Source organism: Hippopotamus amphibius, chromosome 4 (assembly GCF_030028045.1).
Source record: "Hippopotamus amphibius kiboko isolate mHipAmp2 chromosome 4, mHipAmp2.hap2, whole genome shotgun sequence".
Taxonomy (NCBI): Eukaryota; Metazoa; Chordata; class Mammalia; order Artiodactyla; family Hippopotamidae; genus Hippopotamus; species Hippopotamus amphibius.
Window position 1 is genome coordinate 99554190 of NC_080189.1, and position 20296 is coordinate 99574485.

The 20296-nt window shown below is 39.1% G+C and overlaps 1 protein-coding gene across 3 annotated transcripts; it reads left to right on the plus strand.

Annotated features, from left to right (window-relative positions):
• Positions 1-2008: 2008 nt before the first annotated feature.
• Positions 2009-20091, plus strand: TOMM7 (translocase of outer mitochondrial membrane 7). 3 transcript variants are annotated; one of them, XM_057733508.1, is made up of 4 exons: positions 2009-2215; positions 5091-5139; positions 19429-19468; positions 19899-20091. In XM_057733508.1, the coding sequence occupies exons 1-4, from the start codon at positions 2113-2115 to the stop codon at positions 19983-19985; spliced, it is 279 nt and encodes a 92-aa protein (XP_057589491.1). In that variant the 5' UTR covers positions 2009-2112; the 3' UTR covers positions 19986-20091. The 3 variants fall into 3 exon arrangements, with proteins under 3 accessions (XP_057589491.1, XP_057589492.1, XP_057589493.1); XM_057733509.1 differs by lacking the exons at positions 19429-19468; positions 19899-20091 and adding an exon at positions 6689-8935 and having other exon boundaries at positions 2030-2215; XM_057733510.1 differs by lacking the exons at positions 19429-19468; positions 19899-20091 and adding an exon at positions 8947-9179 and having other exon boundaries at positions 2031-2215.
• The last annotated feature ends 205 nt before the right edge of the window (positions 20092-20296 follow it).

Here is a 20296-nt window from a genome sequence, read left to right on the forward strand (position 1 = left end):
GAGTTTTTTTTTATTGATCACAGCATGAGGAAAGTACTTTTTGAGGATATACGATTTCTTTTCTTCTGGTCCTGTGTTTACTTCTCTAGCATCGTGGTTAACATTCAAGTTCTGGAGTAAGAGCGTCTGGATTTAGACCTTGCTTCCACTACTTACCAGCTCTGTGAACTTGGGCAAATTTATTTCACTTCCCCGTGCCTCAGTTTCCTCAAAATGAGATTGTTAATGCGGTCCCCATCTCACAGAGTTGCGAGGATTCAGTGAGTTAAGGCATGTGAACAAGTGCAGTGAATGCATATAGTAAGTGCCCAGAAAGCATTAGTTATTTCTAATTGGTTGTCTGAGTGGAGTTGCCCATCAGGAAGGAGAATGTCAGTTCTTTTGCCAAGGATATCTCTAATCATAAATTTACAAACAAGCATTTTAGAGACCTGTTCTGTGGCTAAGTAGAGTAATTAACCAAGACCATTAGTTCCTGATGAAAGTCATTCAACAAGTCCATAAGTGGTTTATATGCAGTAATTGAGGATATGAGATTTGTGAGGGTCTCTGCCTGTAGTCTACTTGGGGAAATACTCATGTTAATAAATAATGAGAAATCAACCTGAGAGTCGGGGTACCACAGAGGAAGTGTTCAACTTGTCCTGGACAGGGGCAAGAGCAGGTCAGAGGAGATTACATCTTGGAGTAGATATTTGAATGGACCTTAAAAAAGAAGAGGATGTGGGAAGGCATTTCTGGCAGGTAAGAGGTAAGAGAAGAGATGAGAGACAATCTTGTGCCTTCAAGGACCATGTAGGTTGTGCAATATATCTTTATGTTTAACGTTTTATCCTAAAGGCAATGGGGACTCCCTGAGAGTTTTATTTTGTCTTAAAATCTACCTTTAAAAAAAAAAAGTCATATATGCTCATCATGAAAAATAATCAACACATTACAGAGACACATGGAAAGTGAAGATTTCCAATAATTTCTTCCCTCATCCCCTGAGATAATTACTACCACAAAGAATTTGAAGTATATTTCTCTATATTTCTTTCTAGGCACATAGTAACAAATATATCATGATTATTACTATAATAGGAGAAGACTCTCTTGTGTGTGCATTTTATATATTTAAAAAATATGGACTTCCCTGGTGGTTCAGTGGTTAAGACTTCACCTTTCAATGCAGGGGGTACAGGTTCCATCCCTGGTCAGGGAGCTAAGATCCCACATGCCTCGTGGACAAAAAACCAAAACATAAAATAGAAGCAATATTTTAATAAATTCAATAGAAACTTTCCACATCAAAAAGAAATCTTAAAAAAAAATTTAGTTTGGAAGTTTTGTGGCACTTCCAGCGATTACAATGTTGCCTGAGGCCCCAACCTAAGTATAGGAATCGCTGTGAAGGTGAATCTATGTGATTTAGACTTTGTGGAGACTGAGAAGTGAGACTACTAAGTTAGCTGCACAAATTCCTAACTGGACAGTCATCTTTGACCACCTTTTTCAAATTTGCCCTCCACATTCATTTGGCCAACAAGTCCTGTTGATTTTACTTCCTTGAGAGTTTCCTTATCTGTAAAATGAGGCCTATAATATATATAGTTTACTCCTTACAAGAATTAGCAAAATAAGCTTTAGTGCAACGCAAGCTTAAATTCTTTTAAAAATTAAAACGAACTTTTGTATTGAAATACTTAGAATAAGAGTTGGGACTAAAACCCAGTCCTTTTGAATTTAGTTAATGTTTCTTCTATGTTAGGTAAGAAACACTTGGATATACACTTTAAAAAATAGGTAAGGCTGTGGGATTCTTTCCGGGCTGAAAGAATCCCAAGAGGAGCGGCCTTAAGCATCCCTCAATCCGCGAAACTGGGCGGTTCCCAAATAGAGGAAAGCGAACTTGGGCCTCCGAACGAGGGAAATCAACCACGCATGCGCTTTCTACAGGCCGGGGGCCGCGGAGGGGCGAGGCCGCTTAAGGGCGATGAATTACGACCTCCGCTGGCGACGCTCACGACTCCTGCCGTAAAGGCCGTGCGCGGCGCTTGCGCATCGCCTTTCTTTTCGGATTCCCGGCGAGGCTGCTACTGTGGTCCTGAGCGTGTCGCCCGGGCCGTCGCCATGGTGAAGCTGAGCAAAGAGGCGAAGCAGAGGCTGCAGCAGCTTTTCAAGGGAGGCCAGTTTGCCATCCGCTGGGGCTTTATTCCTCTCGTGATTTACCTGGGTCAGTGTCAGTGGGAGAAGAGCCTGGGAGGAGACGGGAGGGGTGGGGGTGCGAAGGCTGGGACTCCATTTTTAGCTTGGGGCGGGGGAGAGAAACGCGACCACCCCGCGCGCCTTCTCTGAGGCTGTCTGGTCAGGTGGGGTCGGTCTAAGCCGAGTTTAGAGTTCTTGTTCTATCCTTTTTTAATTTTTATTTATTTATTTATTTTAGTCTTTAACAAGTCATGTAGTGTCTCCCGTGCTGTGTTTACCTCTGTAAGCTAGAGGTGACCTACTTTTCTGGGAGCGTTAGGAGGACCTGATGCATGTGAAAGCAGCTAATTCACTGTTTGGCACTAGGAGGGTTTTCAGGGCGTTTATCTCACCTCTCCAGGTGGGCCTGAGTGGAAAGAGGCCCGTAAACCTCGTGGGTATGCCTCTGCCTCGAGGCGTGGTTATGACAACAGTTGTTGGATGTCTGCGTGCTCACCAGTAGGAACGGGTTTACTGGTGAGGAAACGGAGGCCTAGAGAAGTTCTGTTCCTTTTTGAAGGCCACACAGCTGTCAGATGGGGGAACACCTGGGCTTCAAGCCCTGGGGCATCAAGGCCCATACTCTTAACCATTATGCTCAGGCAAATGTTTTTACCTAGGGCCGCACATTGGGACTTTATCCTGTTTCTAGCCCTGAGTAGTTTTTTATTTTTAATCTGATGGCCCTGTCCAGGCAGTTTGATGAAAAGGGAAGAGTCTCAGCTCTTGTCAGTTTGAGCATAAAGTTTGACGTTTTCTAAAACTCAGGTTCACGTTTCAGAATTCTATGATTTTAACTAGGTGCTGCTGCTTGTTTTTGTGTTTTTTTTTAGGTGTCATGCATTGTGTAAAAGTACATTCACTCAGACCTGACAGAGCGTTTGACTATGGTGGACTTTGTCTAGGCAGCTTTAGCTCCCATTTCCCCATGAGTTGCAAGGCAACTGATAACATGGAAATACTTAAGTATGTAGGACTTCAAAAGGCCCTTTTCCTCCCTTATTTTGAATGCATTTTAAAAAGAAGCGTTACTTTCCCAGATTCTAGTGACTTTGTATAGGTATCAAAGATTAGACCAAGTAATTAGGACACCCTGCTCTTACAGCCTGTTATTCCCCTCTTTCTCCCAAACTCCCCCTCCCCATCTCTCACACACCCCCCCCCCCCCCCCCCCCCAGCTTTCACTTAAGGGTAGAAGGGCCCAGTTTGGCTAGTCAAACACTGGGAGGAGCTCTCCTTTTAGCTACTGGAGGTATGGCGGCTTTGATTCTTCCCCTTCATTGTGCCATCTCCTTTTTCCATTGTTGTGTATGTTGGGTCCTGTTTTAGTCTGCTTTTGCTTTTTTTCCCCTGTGGTTTCTTTGCTGCTCTGTAAGTCTTTTCTTGTACCTTTTCCTCCTCCCCTTTTTTGAAATTCCTTTCTTACTGCCAGAAAGCTGTAGCTGGTGTTTTAATCTGTGTATCAGGGGTTTTGGTCTGAAGAGTAGATAATGCTATCCTTTTACACCCTAGAGTTTCTTTTTTGTGCACACTGGCTATATTCTCTCTACTAGGACTACCATTATGGTGATTTTTGGTACCCTAGTGTCCAACACAGGTGGAGATTGATGTTAAGGCTATCTTTTTGGTACTTCTTCCTTGTTAATCGTCGTCTTTTTCCTTGCACTGTATCTAAATTTAATTTTGTGTCCAACCTAGTTCCCATGCTTTACTTCTCCACGTTAGCTGTCATTAAAATCTGCAACTGCAGAGTGAATTTCTTGTGTAATTTAGGTTCAAACATACCTTTTAGGGCTTCAGGGAGTATAATGGGAATATAGTGCTATAAAATAGGACAAGTAGTGACATGATGGTAAAGAATCTGAACATTTACCAACAAAAGGATTTTAGTGAGTTATCTGGTGGAAGACAGTATCTCCGTAGTATCTTGAATTTCCACAAATCTTGTTAGCAGAGGCAGTGACCACCCTTTGTTCCATATTTTTAAGGATGTTTTTAGGGTGAACCCTGGAAAATAGTACCAGGATTAAGGGGAGACATGCTCACTACCCATTATAAAAGATTCTGGTTCCCTAAACTCAGGGTTCATCTCCTAAATGTTGATACTCTGACTACAGCTATTGCTGGGAGTAAGAAACGGTACTTGTTTCTGACTTGGAATCTTGTATCTTCTACCAGCATCTGTGAAACTGGTGGGCCTGTTTGTTTTCTTGAAAATGGGGTAAAATTTCATACTCCACAGTTCTTGATGCCAAGTCTAATTTTAATATTTTTTAGCAGATTAGCTTATGTGTTGTTTAGTTAATTAATAGATATATTTTAAAAGGTAAAAGGTTTATTTAATCGTATTTGTAATAAGAGTCTTGATTTAATTCATAACCTGAAATTTTTTTCCCCTCTTTCTATCCCTAGTCTTTGGTTGCTTTATAAAAAGAGAGGTTCATAGGGGATAGAGTAAGATATCTTCAGTTATTTCTTTAAAAAAGTATAGTTTTAAAAAAAAATCTTTGTGCTCTTTGTGGTTCATCCAGTATTTTGTCGTTGTGATGTCTTTTTTGTGGGTAATGACTGATAATGAAAGATAGTGCATGCTAAGGGCTACTGTGCTAATTGTGTGTATTATAGGAATAAGGTAGTTTGTCTTCCCTGCTGATTAGTTCTGCACATAATTACATACTGTAGTGAAGATTCAAGACTGTTCTGTTGCACAGGTAAGTCTAGGTAATTCTGATAGATCTGGATATCAGTATAGCTACCCTAGATTGATTTAAAAAGAAAAAGTCTTTGATAGTAAATTTTTTGTCTGCTAGGGTTTTAATTAGTGTTTATTCTCTTTCTCTTTCTTCCCTCCCTCTCTCCGCCAGGATTTAAGAGGGGTGCAGATCCTGGAATGCCTGAACCAACTGTTCTGAGGTACTGCTCTTACAAATAAGCATTGCAAGGCAAATGTTCATATATTAGTACTAAATCATGGCAAGCAAAAGAGAAGTAGTGGTAGGTATGGTAACGGAGCTTTATCAGTCAGTGTAGTTTTGGGATGTTGGAAAACTGCAGCACTTTGCAGACCAGTCTAACTTATGTTATCAGATATCTACTTTCTCTCCCCTTCCTAATTTTTATTGACCAAGAACTTTTTGGCCAACCCAGTATTTACTGTGCCGTGTTATAACCATAATAAAATATATTTTAAAAGGAAAAGAACTAACATATCCTACCACTTTAAAAGCTGAACTGTTTGTAATTCCTGTATTCCCATCTTATCCTTATTCAGGTAAATAGTCTTTCCAAGAGTACAGAGAATTTGTTTTTTTTCACCCAGAAGTAGAGTTGATAGCCCATATATTTTCCAGTTGTTGATCACTTAGGTTTTTCAGTTTTTTAGTATTTTAAATAACAATATAACGAACATTTTTATGTGCATAGGCTTTATAGGTTTTGATTTATTTGATTTATTTCCTTGTGATAAATTCTCCTGGTCAAAGTGTACAAACGTTTGTGGCTCTGAAAATGCATTGTCAAATTCCTTTCTCCGAAACAACCTTGCAGGTGTTGGATGAGCACTTGTGGAAACTTAACACACACACACACACACACACAGAGTATATATGTTCATATACTCACACGTGTGTGTGCATACTTGTGAGAACCATATGTATGCATGTGTGTGTGTATATATGTACGAAGGCAGAATCTGGAACAGGCAGGATTGTTCTGTAGAAAGGACTGGCACTATGATGACTAGGACTCCTGCACGGGTGCTGGGGGATTTCAGCCTGACCCTCTGTCTTACAGACATTTCTCGATTATCCTAACAGACTTTTCACTGACCATTCTAGGTCTTCAGCTTCTTCAGGCTCCTGATCTAAGCCACTGTTTTCTAGAATGGGCAGAAATAATAACAGTCATGTTACTAACAGTCATTTACAGTGTATCAGCCACTGTTTTAAGTGCTTTATGTACAGTATCTCTAATTGTCACTTTAGTCCTTCAGAGCTGATCACACAGTCAGTAGGTGGTAGAATGTGTCTGTCTCCAAGGCTTATGCACTTTCCACTGAGTCATATGGCCTCCCCCAGATAATATAACCTGTCACTTAGCACAGTGCCATCTGATATGAATTTCCTCTGCCTTCTCTGACTTGCCAGTCTCTCCTTTCTCAAAGCAAGGGTTTTTCCTTCTTAAGGGTTACTGCCATATGTGCCCTCTTCATGCCCTTTTATGCTGTTACTCTCTTTTCCCTGATAAAATTCTTCAATAATGGTCTTTATTCACTGCCTCCTTTCTTCACTTTTCTCTCTTTTTTTAGCCTTTTATGGTACAGCTTCTTAAAACTGCTTTCAAAGGTCCCCACCAAGCTCCTTTTTTTTAGCCTTTACTTTTGGAACTCTCAGTTTTCTTTTTTGTGAAATGGGGGACTCAGGTTATGTATTTGCTACTGCGTAGCTGATTAACCTTGGATCAGTTATTTCCATAGGGAAACAGTACCTTAGAAAACACTATCAGAGATGGGACTACCTGGTCAAGCTGTGTGAACATTTTCCAAGCACTGAAAGTTATCGTCAAATACTTCTTCCCAAGAGGCCATTAACCTTTCTAAGATGAAACGTTTCCTCTTTTATAAGTTGGGCATAATACCTGCTTTATAAAGTTGCCATGAGGATTGAATAAGAATGTTGAATGTAAAATATTAACAGTCCTTGACAAGTAATGTATGAGCAATAAACTATTAATAAAATTTTTTAATCCTTTTCTCTGTCGTCTCCTTTAACCCACTTCTTTCTCCTGTGAGAACTCTGCTCTAGCTACACGATACTGCACACTAATCCCAGAATAAACTGTTTTTTTCATGCCTTTGTTTGCTTATTCTCCCTCAGCCTGGAATGCTTCTTCCTCTCAGTTTCCACTAGTCTAGAAAAGCCCAATCTCAAATGTCATCTCTTCCCTGAATCTTCTCCCACTTCTCCTAACTGAAATTGCTCCATTTTTTGTGTTCCTGTAGTAGTCTTTTTTTTTTTTTTTTTTTTTTTGGCACACGGGCTTAGTTGCTCTGCCGCATGTGGGATCTTCCTGGAGCTGGGATCGAACCCGTGACCTCTGCATTGGCAGGCGGATTCTTAACCACTGCGCCACCTAGGAAGCCCCCTGTGGTATTCTTTTGTGTCCGTCATTCTCTGCCTTGTTGCTTATTTGCGTTCTGTTTTGCCCTGTAAGTACCTAAAGTAGCTGCCAACTACTTTGGCAACATGTTTTAAGTGTTGAATGAACTTAATTGAATGATCCTAACCTCTTGGTGATCTTGGTACAGGAATTGATACAGCATTTCCTCCTGTACAGTGTTTAGACTGGATCTGCCTGCTGAGAAATAGCATTTTTTTGTGCCCCAGGTGATCCAGGGTCCAGAGGTGGGGATAGGTGTGCCCTTTTGTAATATTGGCCTCAGTTATCCCACCAAGAGGTGACCCTTCAAAGTTGCAGACTATTTGAAGCAGCCACCCCCTGCTTTTCTTTCTTCACCTTATGTCATCTCAGTGCTCCTGTCATTACTGGTGCTGGTGATCATTCTGTTCTGTCATTGGGGACATTTTCTGGTTTCTCTCCAGGGGTATTTGTGATTTAGGAAGGAACTGAGGAGTGTTGATGAGAGTTATCCCATTATAGAATTTCACATACTGTGCTGCTTGCACTGGAGAGACTTGACTAAGAGGTCTTCCTGGGTTGCCTAGTCTATACCCTGAAAGGAATAGACTTGTATCTGCCAGGGTTTTTAGTAATATAAATGTGTTATTAATACAAAACTTACTCAGCAATATAAAGTTTATTGTTTATGTATAAATTTATTTGTGTATTCCTTATGGAGGTAATATGGTTCACGGTTTACTGGTCTGTTTCCCCTTGTTAAGTTGTTGGATTCCTTGGGATCAGGTCCCCATTCGTCTTAGTGTTCTCCTCTTTCACCAAGGATGGTGCGCTGTATGTGGTTGGTTGATGTGAATGCCTTATTCAAAATGCAGAATTTAGTGAATAAGGGGCAATATCTTAGTAAAACATTATTGAGGCAAAATATATGAATACTAAGTAACTGAGAGAATGATTGTTCCCATTATCTATATAAGGCCGAGGAAGATTTTCTTTTCTCTTTATCTTAGATGCTGATTACCAGTGAGGAAGAGACCTTGATAAATGAATAATCTGTTTTCATATCTTAGCAAAAATACTTGGGGTTTTAATACACTTTTGAAAATTGGAAATAGATGTATGTTGGTTTGTTTTACATGCAAAGGAAAAATACTTTCTAAAAATAAACTTAGGATGCTCAGATTGTCATTTTGTAATGCAGTTTTATTTGACATACTACTAGAAACTACATTTTTAATCAGCAGGACTTAGAAATAAAACACCTTTTGTCTCCTTCCTGGCTTTAATAATGATATAGCTTTATTTTCTGGGTTCATCAGTCCTTGTTAATCTTTTGATTGACCTCAATGTATGTTTTCCTTTTTGTTTATAATAGGTAACTACAATAAAAAGTAATAAAACTGTGTTTCTTTAAATAGGTCTCTGATTTTTTTTGCTCAATGAGACTGATCCTTCTGCTAACTCTGAATTTGATAGATGAGTAAACACAAACATAAATGTATAAAATCTCCTAGTTCTTAAGCTATGTTTAAGAAGTTTTTGCTTTGGGGTTTAATTTGTTTTTCCTCTTCACAAACATTTTAGCTTACTTTGGGGATAAAGGACTGTTTGGTCATCTGGTTTTGGAAGCAGTCAATGCAGAGGAACAGCATGGAAGGTGTGCACTCTGGCTGGGATAAGAGATGGGACATCGTTCAGACGTTCACCAGTTGGATGGCACAGGGCTCTTACTTCTCACATGCGTCTGTGGCAGAGTGGAACCTCTACTGACTTATTTATGATAGACTGTATTAAAATAAATGCTTTTAACAATGTTACGTCTTGAGTCCTTTTTGAATTGTATGTAATAGGAATGTTAGGTAAAAATTTAGATTTTTGGTACTTTTTCAAAACAGGGAATCTGTGTATGTGCCTAGATGCTACTTTAAAAAATAAGAAAATTTCCAAGTTAATTCTTGTCCATTCACTTAACAGATGGATTCCAGTTTCCCTTTGTAGTGAATTAATAACTCCTTCTGAGATGTTCTGAAGTAGTAAAAATAGAGACAGCTCTCTGTGACACACTGGGCCCTTACTTCTGTACTGCATTGGAGTAATGTTCTGATTAAAAGAAATAGGGTTCTTTGGCTGTGTTGGTAAGGGATGGGAATGGCGTTGGGGAGTTGTGTGTCTGATTTGTGAGTTAAACGTGAGCCTGAGATTCTCCTCAGTAGTGTTAGGAAGCTAGAGGGGGCTGGGCAGGAGCCACGGTGAGCTGCACAGAATAGTAATACTTCCTGTTTTCTGGTAGAAGAAAAGGCATTTAATTAATGGGAACTAGTTTTCAGCTCTACGTCCTGGTTTTCTGGGACCTTTATCTGTATGTGATGCCCCCCTCCCACCCCCTCTTTTTTTAAACTTAGCTTTTTCTGTAATTCTAACAAAATAGATCTATTTACTTAGTTTTGGGAATTGTAATTATTTATAGGAAAGTAGGCCTGAAACAAGATATGACATAGTTTGGGAGGAGCCCGTTGGACTGAATGTTTTAAATATCCCCAGTGTTAAATAGAGAATGGTCATGAATGTAATCTCAGGTAACTGGAGCCATCATTACCAGAATTTTCTTCCTTATTTCTAATGTAAAACCCTCTTAGCTATTTAAGCCTGTTTCCTCAAGTTTTGTTAGCTTTGCCATGGAGACGTAGAAGACTATTGTGGAGGCTTATTGCATAAGGGGGTTTTAAAGTGGAATTCTTGAGAGCTAACTGCAGGGAAATTGTTTTTGGTATGCACTTAATGTAATTGCTTTAACATTTCCGTGAATCTGGCACGTATGATTTTGGTAAAAGCTCTTGAGTAGCTTTTAAAAATCCCCATAGAATTGCTTAAGATTGTGGCCTTTCCCCCCCACGTCCCCATCCTTTCTACTAAACGTGTTGTCATGTTGTCAGTGAGTTTTTATTGACTTAGTAATTTGGTGTATACATTTTTCTTCCCTTTTTCACTTAGGGTTTCCAGAAATTGAGGAAATAAAGTTATTGGCAGGTGTCCATTTTGATAAAATACTAACATGGATAGGAAATGTAGCTGGTTTTGTCCTTTTAGGAGCTAACTGATAGCTGTTTATAAAACCTCAGAAGATTTTAAAGTAAGAAATCCAGAGTTAAGTAGAAAGGGACCAGTTCCTTGTTCTCACATCTGAGGCAGCTAAGGAGCAGAGTTTAAGCATTTGTTCAAGGTATAGGATAAGAGCTGAGACTAGTACACGCTTTAATGTCTGTATTTCTCAAGTTTTGTGAAATGTTTATAACTAAGCTTCTACATTTTATTGAATTTTGGATTTTAGGGCAGTGCAGTCCGGTTTAGCCAGAATTGGTCTCTGTTCTGTGCTAGACACTAGAGAGTCCTTACAAATAAGATTATTTCTGACTTTGATTTTGCTTAGGCAAACACTGAGCTGATAGGACCTCATTTGAGTCCTGGCCCTGCCACTTAGTTCCTACTGCCCTTGGTAGAGAAGTCACTCTTCAGACTTGAGTTTCTTCCACAAAATAGGAATGATAATACTTGCCCCAATGTGTTACTCTCTAAACCAGTGGCTGTCATAGCAGATCGCAGACTAGCATCACCTAGAAACTTGTTAGCAATGTACATTTTGAGGTCTTCCTGAATCAGAAACGGGATGAGCCCCAGTGATCTGTGTGTGTGTTTTAATTACTTCAACCATTGTTTTAAATTAAACTTGTTATTTTGAGATAATTGTAGAGTTGAATGCAGTGTAAGAACCCATACAGAAAGATCCCTGTAACTTTCACCTAGTTTCCTCCAATGGTGACATCTGGTAAGGCTGTATACAATGTCGGGATATTGACATTGATACAATCCCAACTTTTCCATCACCACAAGGATGATACAATCCCAACTTTTCCATCACCACAAGGGTCCCTCAGGTTGCCCTTTTAATAGTCAACCTGTCTCTCTCACACCCTATCCCTGTCCCTAACCCCTGGAGACTAGTAATCTGCTGTCCATCTATGATTTTCTCATTTCAAGGAAGTTATATAAATGGAATCACACAGTAAGTAACCGTTTGGGATTGGCTTTTTTCACTCACCGTAATTCTCTGTAGATTGATTGAAGTTGTGTGTTTATCCAGTTTAATTCCTTTTTATTGCTGAGGAGTCTGTGGTATGGATGTATGCAGGGGACATTTGAGTTGTTCCCAGTTTTTAGCTGTTATGAATAAAGCTGTTATGAACACTTGTGAACATCTTTTGTGTGATCAATCTGTGTTTTAAAAAGGTGATGGATACAACTGAGATTTGAGAATACTGTCCTAGAATTGCAGTAGCCCTCTTGCTTCCCCAAAGGCATGAAAATCTTTTCCATATCATATCCAGAGTGATCCTTTAGTGTATTTTTAATTATTTTATTATATTTATTTACTTTTATTTTTGTCTGCATTGGGTCTTTGTTGCTGTGCACGGGCTTTCTCTAGTTGTGGCAAGTGGGGGCTACTCTTCATTGTGGTGCTTGGGCTTCTCAGTGCGGTGGCTTCTCTTTTTGGGGAGCACAGGCTCTAGGCCTGTGGGCTTCAGTAGTTGCAGCACGTGGGCTCAGTACTTGTGGCATGCAGACCCTACAATGTGTGGGCTTCATCAGTTGTGGTGTGCAGGCTCTGTAGTTGTGGCTCATGGGCTCTAGGGTGCAGACTCAATAGTTGTGGTGCACAGGCTTAGTTGCTCTGCTGCATATGGGATCTTCCCAGACCAGGGATCAAACCCATGTCCCTTGCATTGGCAGGAGGATTGTTAACCACTGCTCCACCAGGGAAGTCACCAGAGTTATCCTTTTAAAAGTAAGATCACATCACACCCTGATCAAAACTTTCCAGTGGTTTCCTATCTCTCTGAGGATAAATGCCCAAATCCTTGCCATGACCTACAAAACTGTAATCTGGTTTTATGTGCCTTTAATCTCTTCCTCGCCTAGGATTCTTCATGTTCACTTTGCCCTCTTGCTGTTTTGATCTCTTGTCCTTCAGAAAGGCCAGGCATGTTCTCACTTTGGAGTCTGAGTTAGCTATTCTCTCTGCTGGAACTCTTTTTCCCAGATATCCACATGCCTGACTTTATTCTGTCCTCTGCCCAAACACTGTCTTGGTAGAGGGGGGGCTTCTCTGATCCTTATGTAGAATAGCAAACCCTACACAAGTCTTCTTCCTTCTTTCTTTCTTTCTCTTTCTTTCTTCCTTTTTCTTTCTTTTTTTCTCTTTCTTTCTTTTTTCTTTCTTTCTTTCTTTCTTTCTTTCTTTCTTTCTTTCTTTCTTTCTTTCTTTCTCTTTCTTTCTCTCTTTCTTTCTCTCTCTCTTTCTTTTTCTTTCTCTCTTTCATCTTTCTTTCTTTTATAAAATATTTTTATTCAGTTTTTGGCTGTGTTGGATCTTAGTTGTGGCATGTAGGATCTTCCATTGCAGTGTGCAGCCTTCTCTGGTTGTGGCATGTGGGCTCATTAGTTGCAGTGCTTGGGCTCTCTAGTTGTGGCGAGTGGGCTCCAGAGAGCGTGGGCTCAGTAGCTGTGGCATGCGGGCTCTCTAATTGTGGCGTGTGGGCCTAGTAGTTGTGGCACGTGGGCTTAGTTGCCCTGCAGCACATGGGATCTTAGTTCCCCCACCAGGGATCGAACCAGTGTCCCTGCATTGCAAGATGGATTCTTAACCACTGGACCACCAAGGAAGTCCCCCTACACCAGTCTTATCTCTCCATTCTTTTTTAATTTTATTTTTTAAAAATCGAAGTATTGTGTTAGTTTCAGGTGTACAGCAAAGTGATTCAGTATACATACATACATATATATTTTTTTGAATTCTTTTCCATTATAGGTTATAACAAAATATTGAATATAGTTCTCTGTGCTATACAGTAGGTCCTTATTTATTTTATATATAGTAGTGTGTATCTGTTAATCCCAAACTCCTAATTTATCCCTTCCCCCCACTTTCCTCTTTGGTAACCATAAGTTTGTTTTCTATGTCTGTGAGTCTCTGTTTTGTAAATAAATTTATTTTTATCTTTTGTTTTTTAGATTCCACATGTAAGTGATATCAATTTGTCTTTGACTCACTTCACTTAGTATGATCATCTCTAGGTCCATCCATGTTACTGCAAGTGGTATTATTTCATTTTATGGCTGAATAGTATTCCATATATATATATATATATACATACAGACACACATACACCCCATTTTCCTTATCCAGTCATCTGTTAGTGGACGTTTTGGTTGCTTCCATGTCTTGGCTACTGTAAATAATAGTGTTCCTGTGAACATTGGGTGCATGTATCTTTTTGAATTAGAGCTTTCATCTTTTCCAAGTATATGCTTGGGAGTGAGAGTGCTGGATCATATGGTAGCTCTGTTTTTATTTTTTAAGGAACCTCCATACTATTCTCCACCTATCCAATTTACATTCCCATCAACAGTATAGGAGGCTTCCCTTTTCGCCACACCCTCTCCAGCATTTATTATTTGTAAACTTTTTGATGATGGACCTTCTGACTGGTGTGAGGTGATACCTCATTGTAGTTTTGATTTGCATTTCCCTGATGGTGAGTGATGTTGAGCATGTTTTCTTGTGCCTGTTGGCCATCTGTATGTCTTCTTCGGCCCATTATTCTCTCTTTTGACCTTGTCTTACTTTTCTTCAAGGAACTTTTACCCATCTGATTTTCTGTATGTGTGTGAATAAACTTATCTCACCTCTAGAATGCAAACTCCATAGATGTTCAATAAGAATGAATAGGTGAATTATATGATTGTATGTGTTAAGTATAAAATGCTTTGAGAACTGGAAACTTTCATAACATGAATCATTGTAAAGGGCCAGTATTTTTCTCTGTGTTAGTCATAATTGGTAATAAATCCTGGCTGAAAGATGACATCAAAAGATGTTGGGAGCGGATAGTGTGGGAAAGGAAATGTTTACTCTGATTTGGCACTTTTTTCATTTTGTCACCACAATGATGCTATGAAGTAGGACATTATCTCCATTTTACAGATGAAACAGAGGCTTGGGTCATTTTCCCCGAAATCACAGAGAAAACTTGGATTTGAACCCGTGTCTGCCAACTAAAAGCTTATGATGTTATTACTGATACATGCCACACTTAAAAGTAATTTATACAACTAATGAAACGGTAGACATTTACAACAACTACAAACTATTAACATTTCAGGTTCCATAGAGAGGGCTCATCTACTTTATCCAATATCCAGGGCTCTACACACAATAGCACATAAAGTAGTCAAATTCACATCATAAATTTAACTTACTGGAAATTATTATGCCAGCTATAGTAAACTGTGGACATTTCTTTTTGTTATCTTTCCTTGAATAGCCTATGTTTCTATCGCAGTATGTTTTACATACAGTGAAATTAACAGATCTTAAGTATACAGTTTGATGAGTGCTGCCAGTTGTGTACACCCTGTAACCAGGGTCTCCTCAAACCAGAGATCCTTAGTGCATCACACATGGCAGGCGCTCAACAAATGCTTTGAAATTAAATGTAGAAAACCTTTGAGGTCGACATAGAAACTGTATAGGGAAGTTTGAATCGATATTCTCTTTCTTTCCTGTAACAAGCAAAGATATTAAAAGTTAAATAATAATAATCTTAGAGTTTTACTCAACACTGGGATGATGAAAAAGAATTACTGTAGCATTTTCTTTCCTGTCACATCAAGGACAGTCCAGAAGAGGAAGTAAGGAAAGGGGTATAGAGACAGAGGGAGAAATAAATTTTTTTCTGAAGAAAACTGTGCCACTAACAGGAAGTGAGCTAAGAAATGGCAACAGCTCCCTGCTGTCCCCTAATGCCTACTGAGGATGAGGCCACGGACAAGAAACTCCTGGAGAGCCCTCCTAGAGAAGGGCCAGAGGAGTTTCCATGAAAGCAGGAAAGTAAGTCTCTGTTCCTGCCCCATGTAATTCCATATTGCTACGGACCAGTGACCTCTGCAGGTTTTCCTCTCCCCTTTTCTGAATGGCAGTTTCAGTGTAGTTATCTTGCTCCTCTTCTACCACAAAGGTAAAATATTTGGGTAAGTTGGAGGCGGTTAACTATTGCTGGACCCTGGAGAGCCGTCCAGTCCAGATGGGAGGTTCGTGTTTCCCAGAATTCCCAAACTATGACCTGGATGCATCATTTAGATGAGACTTGAGAATTAGTGTGTATGAATATTTAGTTCGCAAAAAGTCGGCATGTCAGAGAATGTTAGTTGCCTCTCAAAAACCCATTTTCTATTTTTCAAATTGTGATATTTAGCTGCTCAATTACAGTCAAGCTAAAAGGCTTCCAAACTGCTTGGCAGTTAGGTGTGGCTCCATGACTAAAAATTTGATAATTGAGATGTAAGAAGTGTTGGGTGGTACTTCTGGGAAGTCTCCCTAAAAGGGAAGTATGTTTCTTGGATCTGAAATAACTGAATCACAGCTGTTCTGGACCATGAAGATAAGGCCATGCCCTAAGAATGGTTGAGTGGTGTGCTATTAGGAGTTCAGGTCTCTGAAGGCTATTGAGAAGCCCCTGTTTGTCAAAGTTCACTGGCTTGTGTGTTATCAACTTTTCCAGTCTTTCCAAACAGATAAAATACAGTGCATTGTTCTTTAAATTAGCATTTTTCTTATGAGTGAGGTAAAGCATCTTTTCATATTTTAAAGAACCACTTGTATTTCCTTTAGTCCATTTTTCTGTTGGAGTACTGATCTTTTCCATATTGACTTATAGGCACTTTATATTTTAGGGAAATTTTACCTGTGATATTAGTTGTAGATATTTTCCTCCAAGTTTTCATTTATCATTTGACTTTGCTTATGACCATCCTTGTCATGCAGATGTTTTGAATTTTATTAATCAAATCATTGACTTTTAAAAATGCCTTTTGAGTTTTATTTCATACTTACACAAAGTTTCTTTCTCTCTTGAGATTGGAAAAAAATATGTTCCTAAGATTTCCTTTGGCATATGTATTTTTTAAATAAATTTATGTATTTATTAATTTATTTATTGGGTGTGTTGGGTCTTTGTTGCTGCACTAGGGTTTTCTCTAGTTGTGGTTAGTGGGGGCTACTCTTCATTGTGGTGTGGGGGCTACTCTTCATTGTGGTGTGCGGGCTTATTGTGGTGGCTTCTCTTGTTGCGGAGCATGGGCTCTAGGCAAGTAGACTTCAGTAGCTGTGGCACGCGGGCTTAGTAGTTGTGGTGCACGGGCTTAGTTGCTTCATGGCATATGGGATCTTCCCAGACCAGGCATCAAACCCGTGACCCCTGCATTGGCAGGCAGATTCTTAACTACTGAGCCAGCAGGGATGTCCCTGGTGTATGTTTTTTTGATTCTTATTTATTTGTTTGTTAGAAAAAATAGTTTTTATTTTTTAATTAAAAAAAACTGTTTTTATACAGTTTTAAAGATTACACTGCATTTACCGTTATTACAAAATATTGGTATATTCCCTGTATTGTACAATACATCCTTGTAACTCATAGTCAGTAATTTGTACTTCCCACTCTCCCATCCCTATATTTCCACTCCCGCCAACTGGCAACCGCTAGTTTTTTCTCTGTATCTGTGAGTCTGCTTTTTGTTGTTGTTACATTCACTATTTTGTTGTATTTTTTAGATTTCACCTATAAATGATACCATATAGTATTTGTCTTTCTCTGTGTGACTTATTTCACTTAGAATCATGCCCTCCAAGTCTGTTCATGTTGCTGCAGATGGCAAAATTTCGTTCTTTTTTATGGCTGAGTGGTGTTCCATTGTGTGTGTGTGTTTATATGTATGTATGTATATATACCACATCTTATATATCTTTTGGTATATTTTGGTTTACATTTTTATATTTTGTTCCATTTGTAATTTATAACTAAGACAGTTTCTCATTTTACTTCACCACTTCTCTTAATGATCTTATTTACTGCCCTGACTTCAGCTTCCAGGAAGGAGATAAGATCAAATTGATCTTATCTAGGATAGATGGGATCAACTAGAGAAGGTGAAGATGAAGTGAAATGAGAAGAGGTTTAGTAAGAAATTCTAGAAGGATCACATTAGTTTCTTGCAGTCCAAAGACCTCAACGAATGCCCATTAATCCTCCCCCACTATTCCTGCTCCCTTTCCCAGTTGTCCCCATTTTCCTGTCTTTCTTACAATAAGGGCCAGTACCTAGTTGATTTGTTTGCTGCTATATTCCTAACACCTAGAATAGTTCATGGCACATAGTGGGGTCTCAATATTTGGTAAGCAGAGAGGTAGAAATGGCATAGAATGTTAGTTGCCTACCAGAAATCCGTTTTTGTGCAACCTCTGACTTTCTGCTCAGCTCAGTTCTCCAGTCTCTCAGTAACTGTTCTGTGCTGGGTTTGCTGCAGTCTCTCTTGCCCTGTGCTCATACAGTTCAGGACCAAGGATCTGAGAGGAGTTTCTATACAGACTCATTACTGGATGCATTTTTAATGAGAGACATACGCAGGAAACAGGCACTGCTGTGATGTGAGGAGAGCTGTAGATGGGGGCTGTAGTTAGATGTGGTGGGTAAGTTTGACGGAAGCAATAATAGAGGGTTAGAATGTTAGAAGCAAGAGGTCAGGTGACAGTGGAGAGCTGTTATTTAGTTGAAAACTAAACTTTACAGAGGAGCTACAAGTGCATTTTTTTTTTACAAGTGCATTTTAAGAAGTAGAATAAGAGAGTTTATGACCCTTTGTCCAACAAGTTTATGATGATAAGTTCTACAAGAGTATGTATTTACTGTCTTGAAGAACTCCCTCCTCTGAGATATCCTTTGTGATATATCTAATACTATCTTTTAACAGGATCATTTTCCAAAATTTAATTTTTTTTTCTTTTACTTTTTGGGTCTGCTAAGTAATAGATTGAAGGAAGGTAAATAAAACACCTAAGATTATGCACTTATATTATTTCTGATATTGATGAATTGTTTAAATGCCATGTGGATCAGGAGTGTATATGCAGTTAGAGCAAATAGTAAAGGTATTGTCATTTTTATTATCATCCTTCTCTTCCTCCTCATTAGCGTTATTTAAAGTGTCTGTATTCTAAAGTACTGCCATTCTTCATGTGCATGTCTTAGAGTACCAAATTCCAACCTCAGTGATTTACTTCTCTGCATTATGTACTGTATTTCCAGGATTGTCAGGGGAATGGTAATCTATAAGGGCTAATAGATAAATTGCATTATGTTAATTAACTTATCCATTTGCTCAATATCCAGAGCTTGAGGCAGTGAGACACAGGGTGAGCACTTTTTCATTGGAGGGTCTGAGACCGAATTTGGGGAGAGTGGGCAGTCCAGTAGAGGTCCTGAATTTGTTGAAGGAGAGTGCAGTGGTTTGGCTCCTGGACTCTGGATGTAGAGAGGGTGGGGGCTTTGAAAGGGGGAGATTTAAATTGTCCAGACATTCTTTCTGCTTAATTTTTGTGGCCAAGCCTAAATCTTAATTACAGACTGTCTTCAACACCCTAATAAACCCATTGTACATTGAAAATAAGTAAAAAAATGCATTTAATACACCTCACCTACCAAACATCACAGCTTAGCCTAGCCTACCTTGAATGTGTTCAGAACACTTACATTAGCCTACAGTGGGGCAAAATCATTTAACACAAAGCCTGTTTTATAACAAAATGTTGAATACTTCATGCAATTTGTTGAATATGGCATTGAAAGTGAAAAACAGAATGGTTGTGTGGATTCCAAATGGTTGTAAGTGTATTAGCGGTTCATCGTCACGATCCAGTGGCTGAGGGCCTGTGGCTCCCTGCCGCTATCCAGCATCATGGGAAGGTATCGTACCGCATTTCAGCAGCCCAAGAAAAGATCAAAATTCAAAATTCTAGATGTGGTTTCTACTGGATGCATCTCGCTTTCACACCATTGTAAAGTCAAAAAATTGTTAAGTGGAACCGTTAAGTCCAAGACTGTCTTTATTATGTAGATGTTTCTCACCGGATGAGTATTCTTTTAAACCTCACTCTTACCCTACTTTTTCTCTTATTAGAAAAATAACTTGTTTGGGAAAAAGGAGAAGAAAAAGAAAGGTAAATAAGAGTATCTTTCCAAAAATGGATTTTAGATAACTCATTTTTTCTATTTTTTTCTCTTTCCTTCCTTCAGTGTGGATATATTTTATTGGCCTGTCTTCAGATTCATTAATTGTGTTTTCTCTTGTGCTGTTGTTAACCCATCTGATAAATTCTTAATCTCTGATATTAAATTTTGCAATTATTGGGTATCTACTTGATTTCTTGAAAAAATAAAGATTCTAATTCTCTGTTGGTGTACTCCCTCTTGTTCTCTTCACTGTCAGTCAACTTCTGTTTTACTTAAGGTATTAATTATAGTTATTTTGAAGTCATCTCTGCTAACTCCAATATCTGGATCATTTCATCATTCTAACTTTTGGCTATTAGTCTCTTTACCTTGATTCTTCTCACCTGGGAAATTTTTATTTCATGTGTGAAAATAAAGGAAATGGAATTTAAAGCGCAATCAGGAAGCCCTGAAGGGAAAACTTTCATCCACATATCATTTACCACAGCTTACAGATCCCAGTAGGAAGAAAGATTTCCTTCTGATCCATCAACAAGAAGCTGCCCACCACCTGCAGCCAGTGAAGAACCACCACAGCCCTCCCCAGCTTCCTCCTAAAATCCTAATAAAAGCCCACCTTCCCACCTCAGACTTGCCTGTGGCATGCTGCAGTTTGCATGTCCTGGACTGCAATTCCTCTGTTTTTCCTAAAATAAACTCATTTTTCCTGGTAAAGTAAGTGGCTGTTTTTTTTTGTTTGTTTTTGTTTTTGTTTTTTTTTGTTTTTTTAAGGTCAACACAAGCTAGATATTGTGGGTGATACTTTGTAGAAGCTC

What these genes read in the sequence shown, in the direction of transcription:
- TOMM7 (XM_057733508.1), top strand. Translation starts at nt 2,113, where the DNA reads ATGGTGAAGCTGAGCAAAGAGGCGAAGCAGAGGCTGCAGCAGCTTTTC. An exon ending in CCTGAACCAACTGTTCTGAG is followed by an intron (nt 5,140 to 19,428) that starts GTACTGCTCTTA and finishes TTCTCTTATTAG; the next exon opens with AAAAATAACTTGTTTGGGAA. An exon ending in AAAGGAGAAGAAAAAGAAAG is followed by an intron (nt 19,469 to 19,898) that starts GTAAATAAGAGT and finishes GTGAAAATAAAG; the next exon opens with GAAATGGAATTTAAAGCGCA.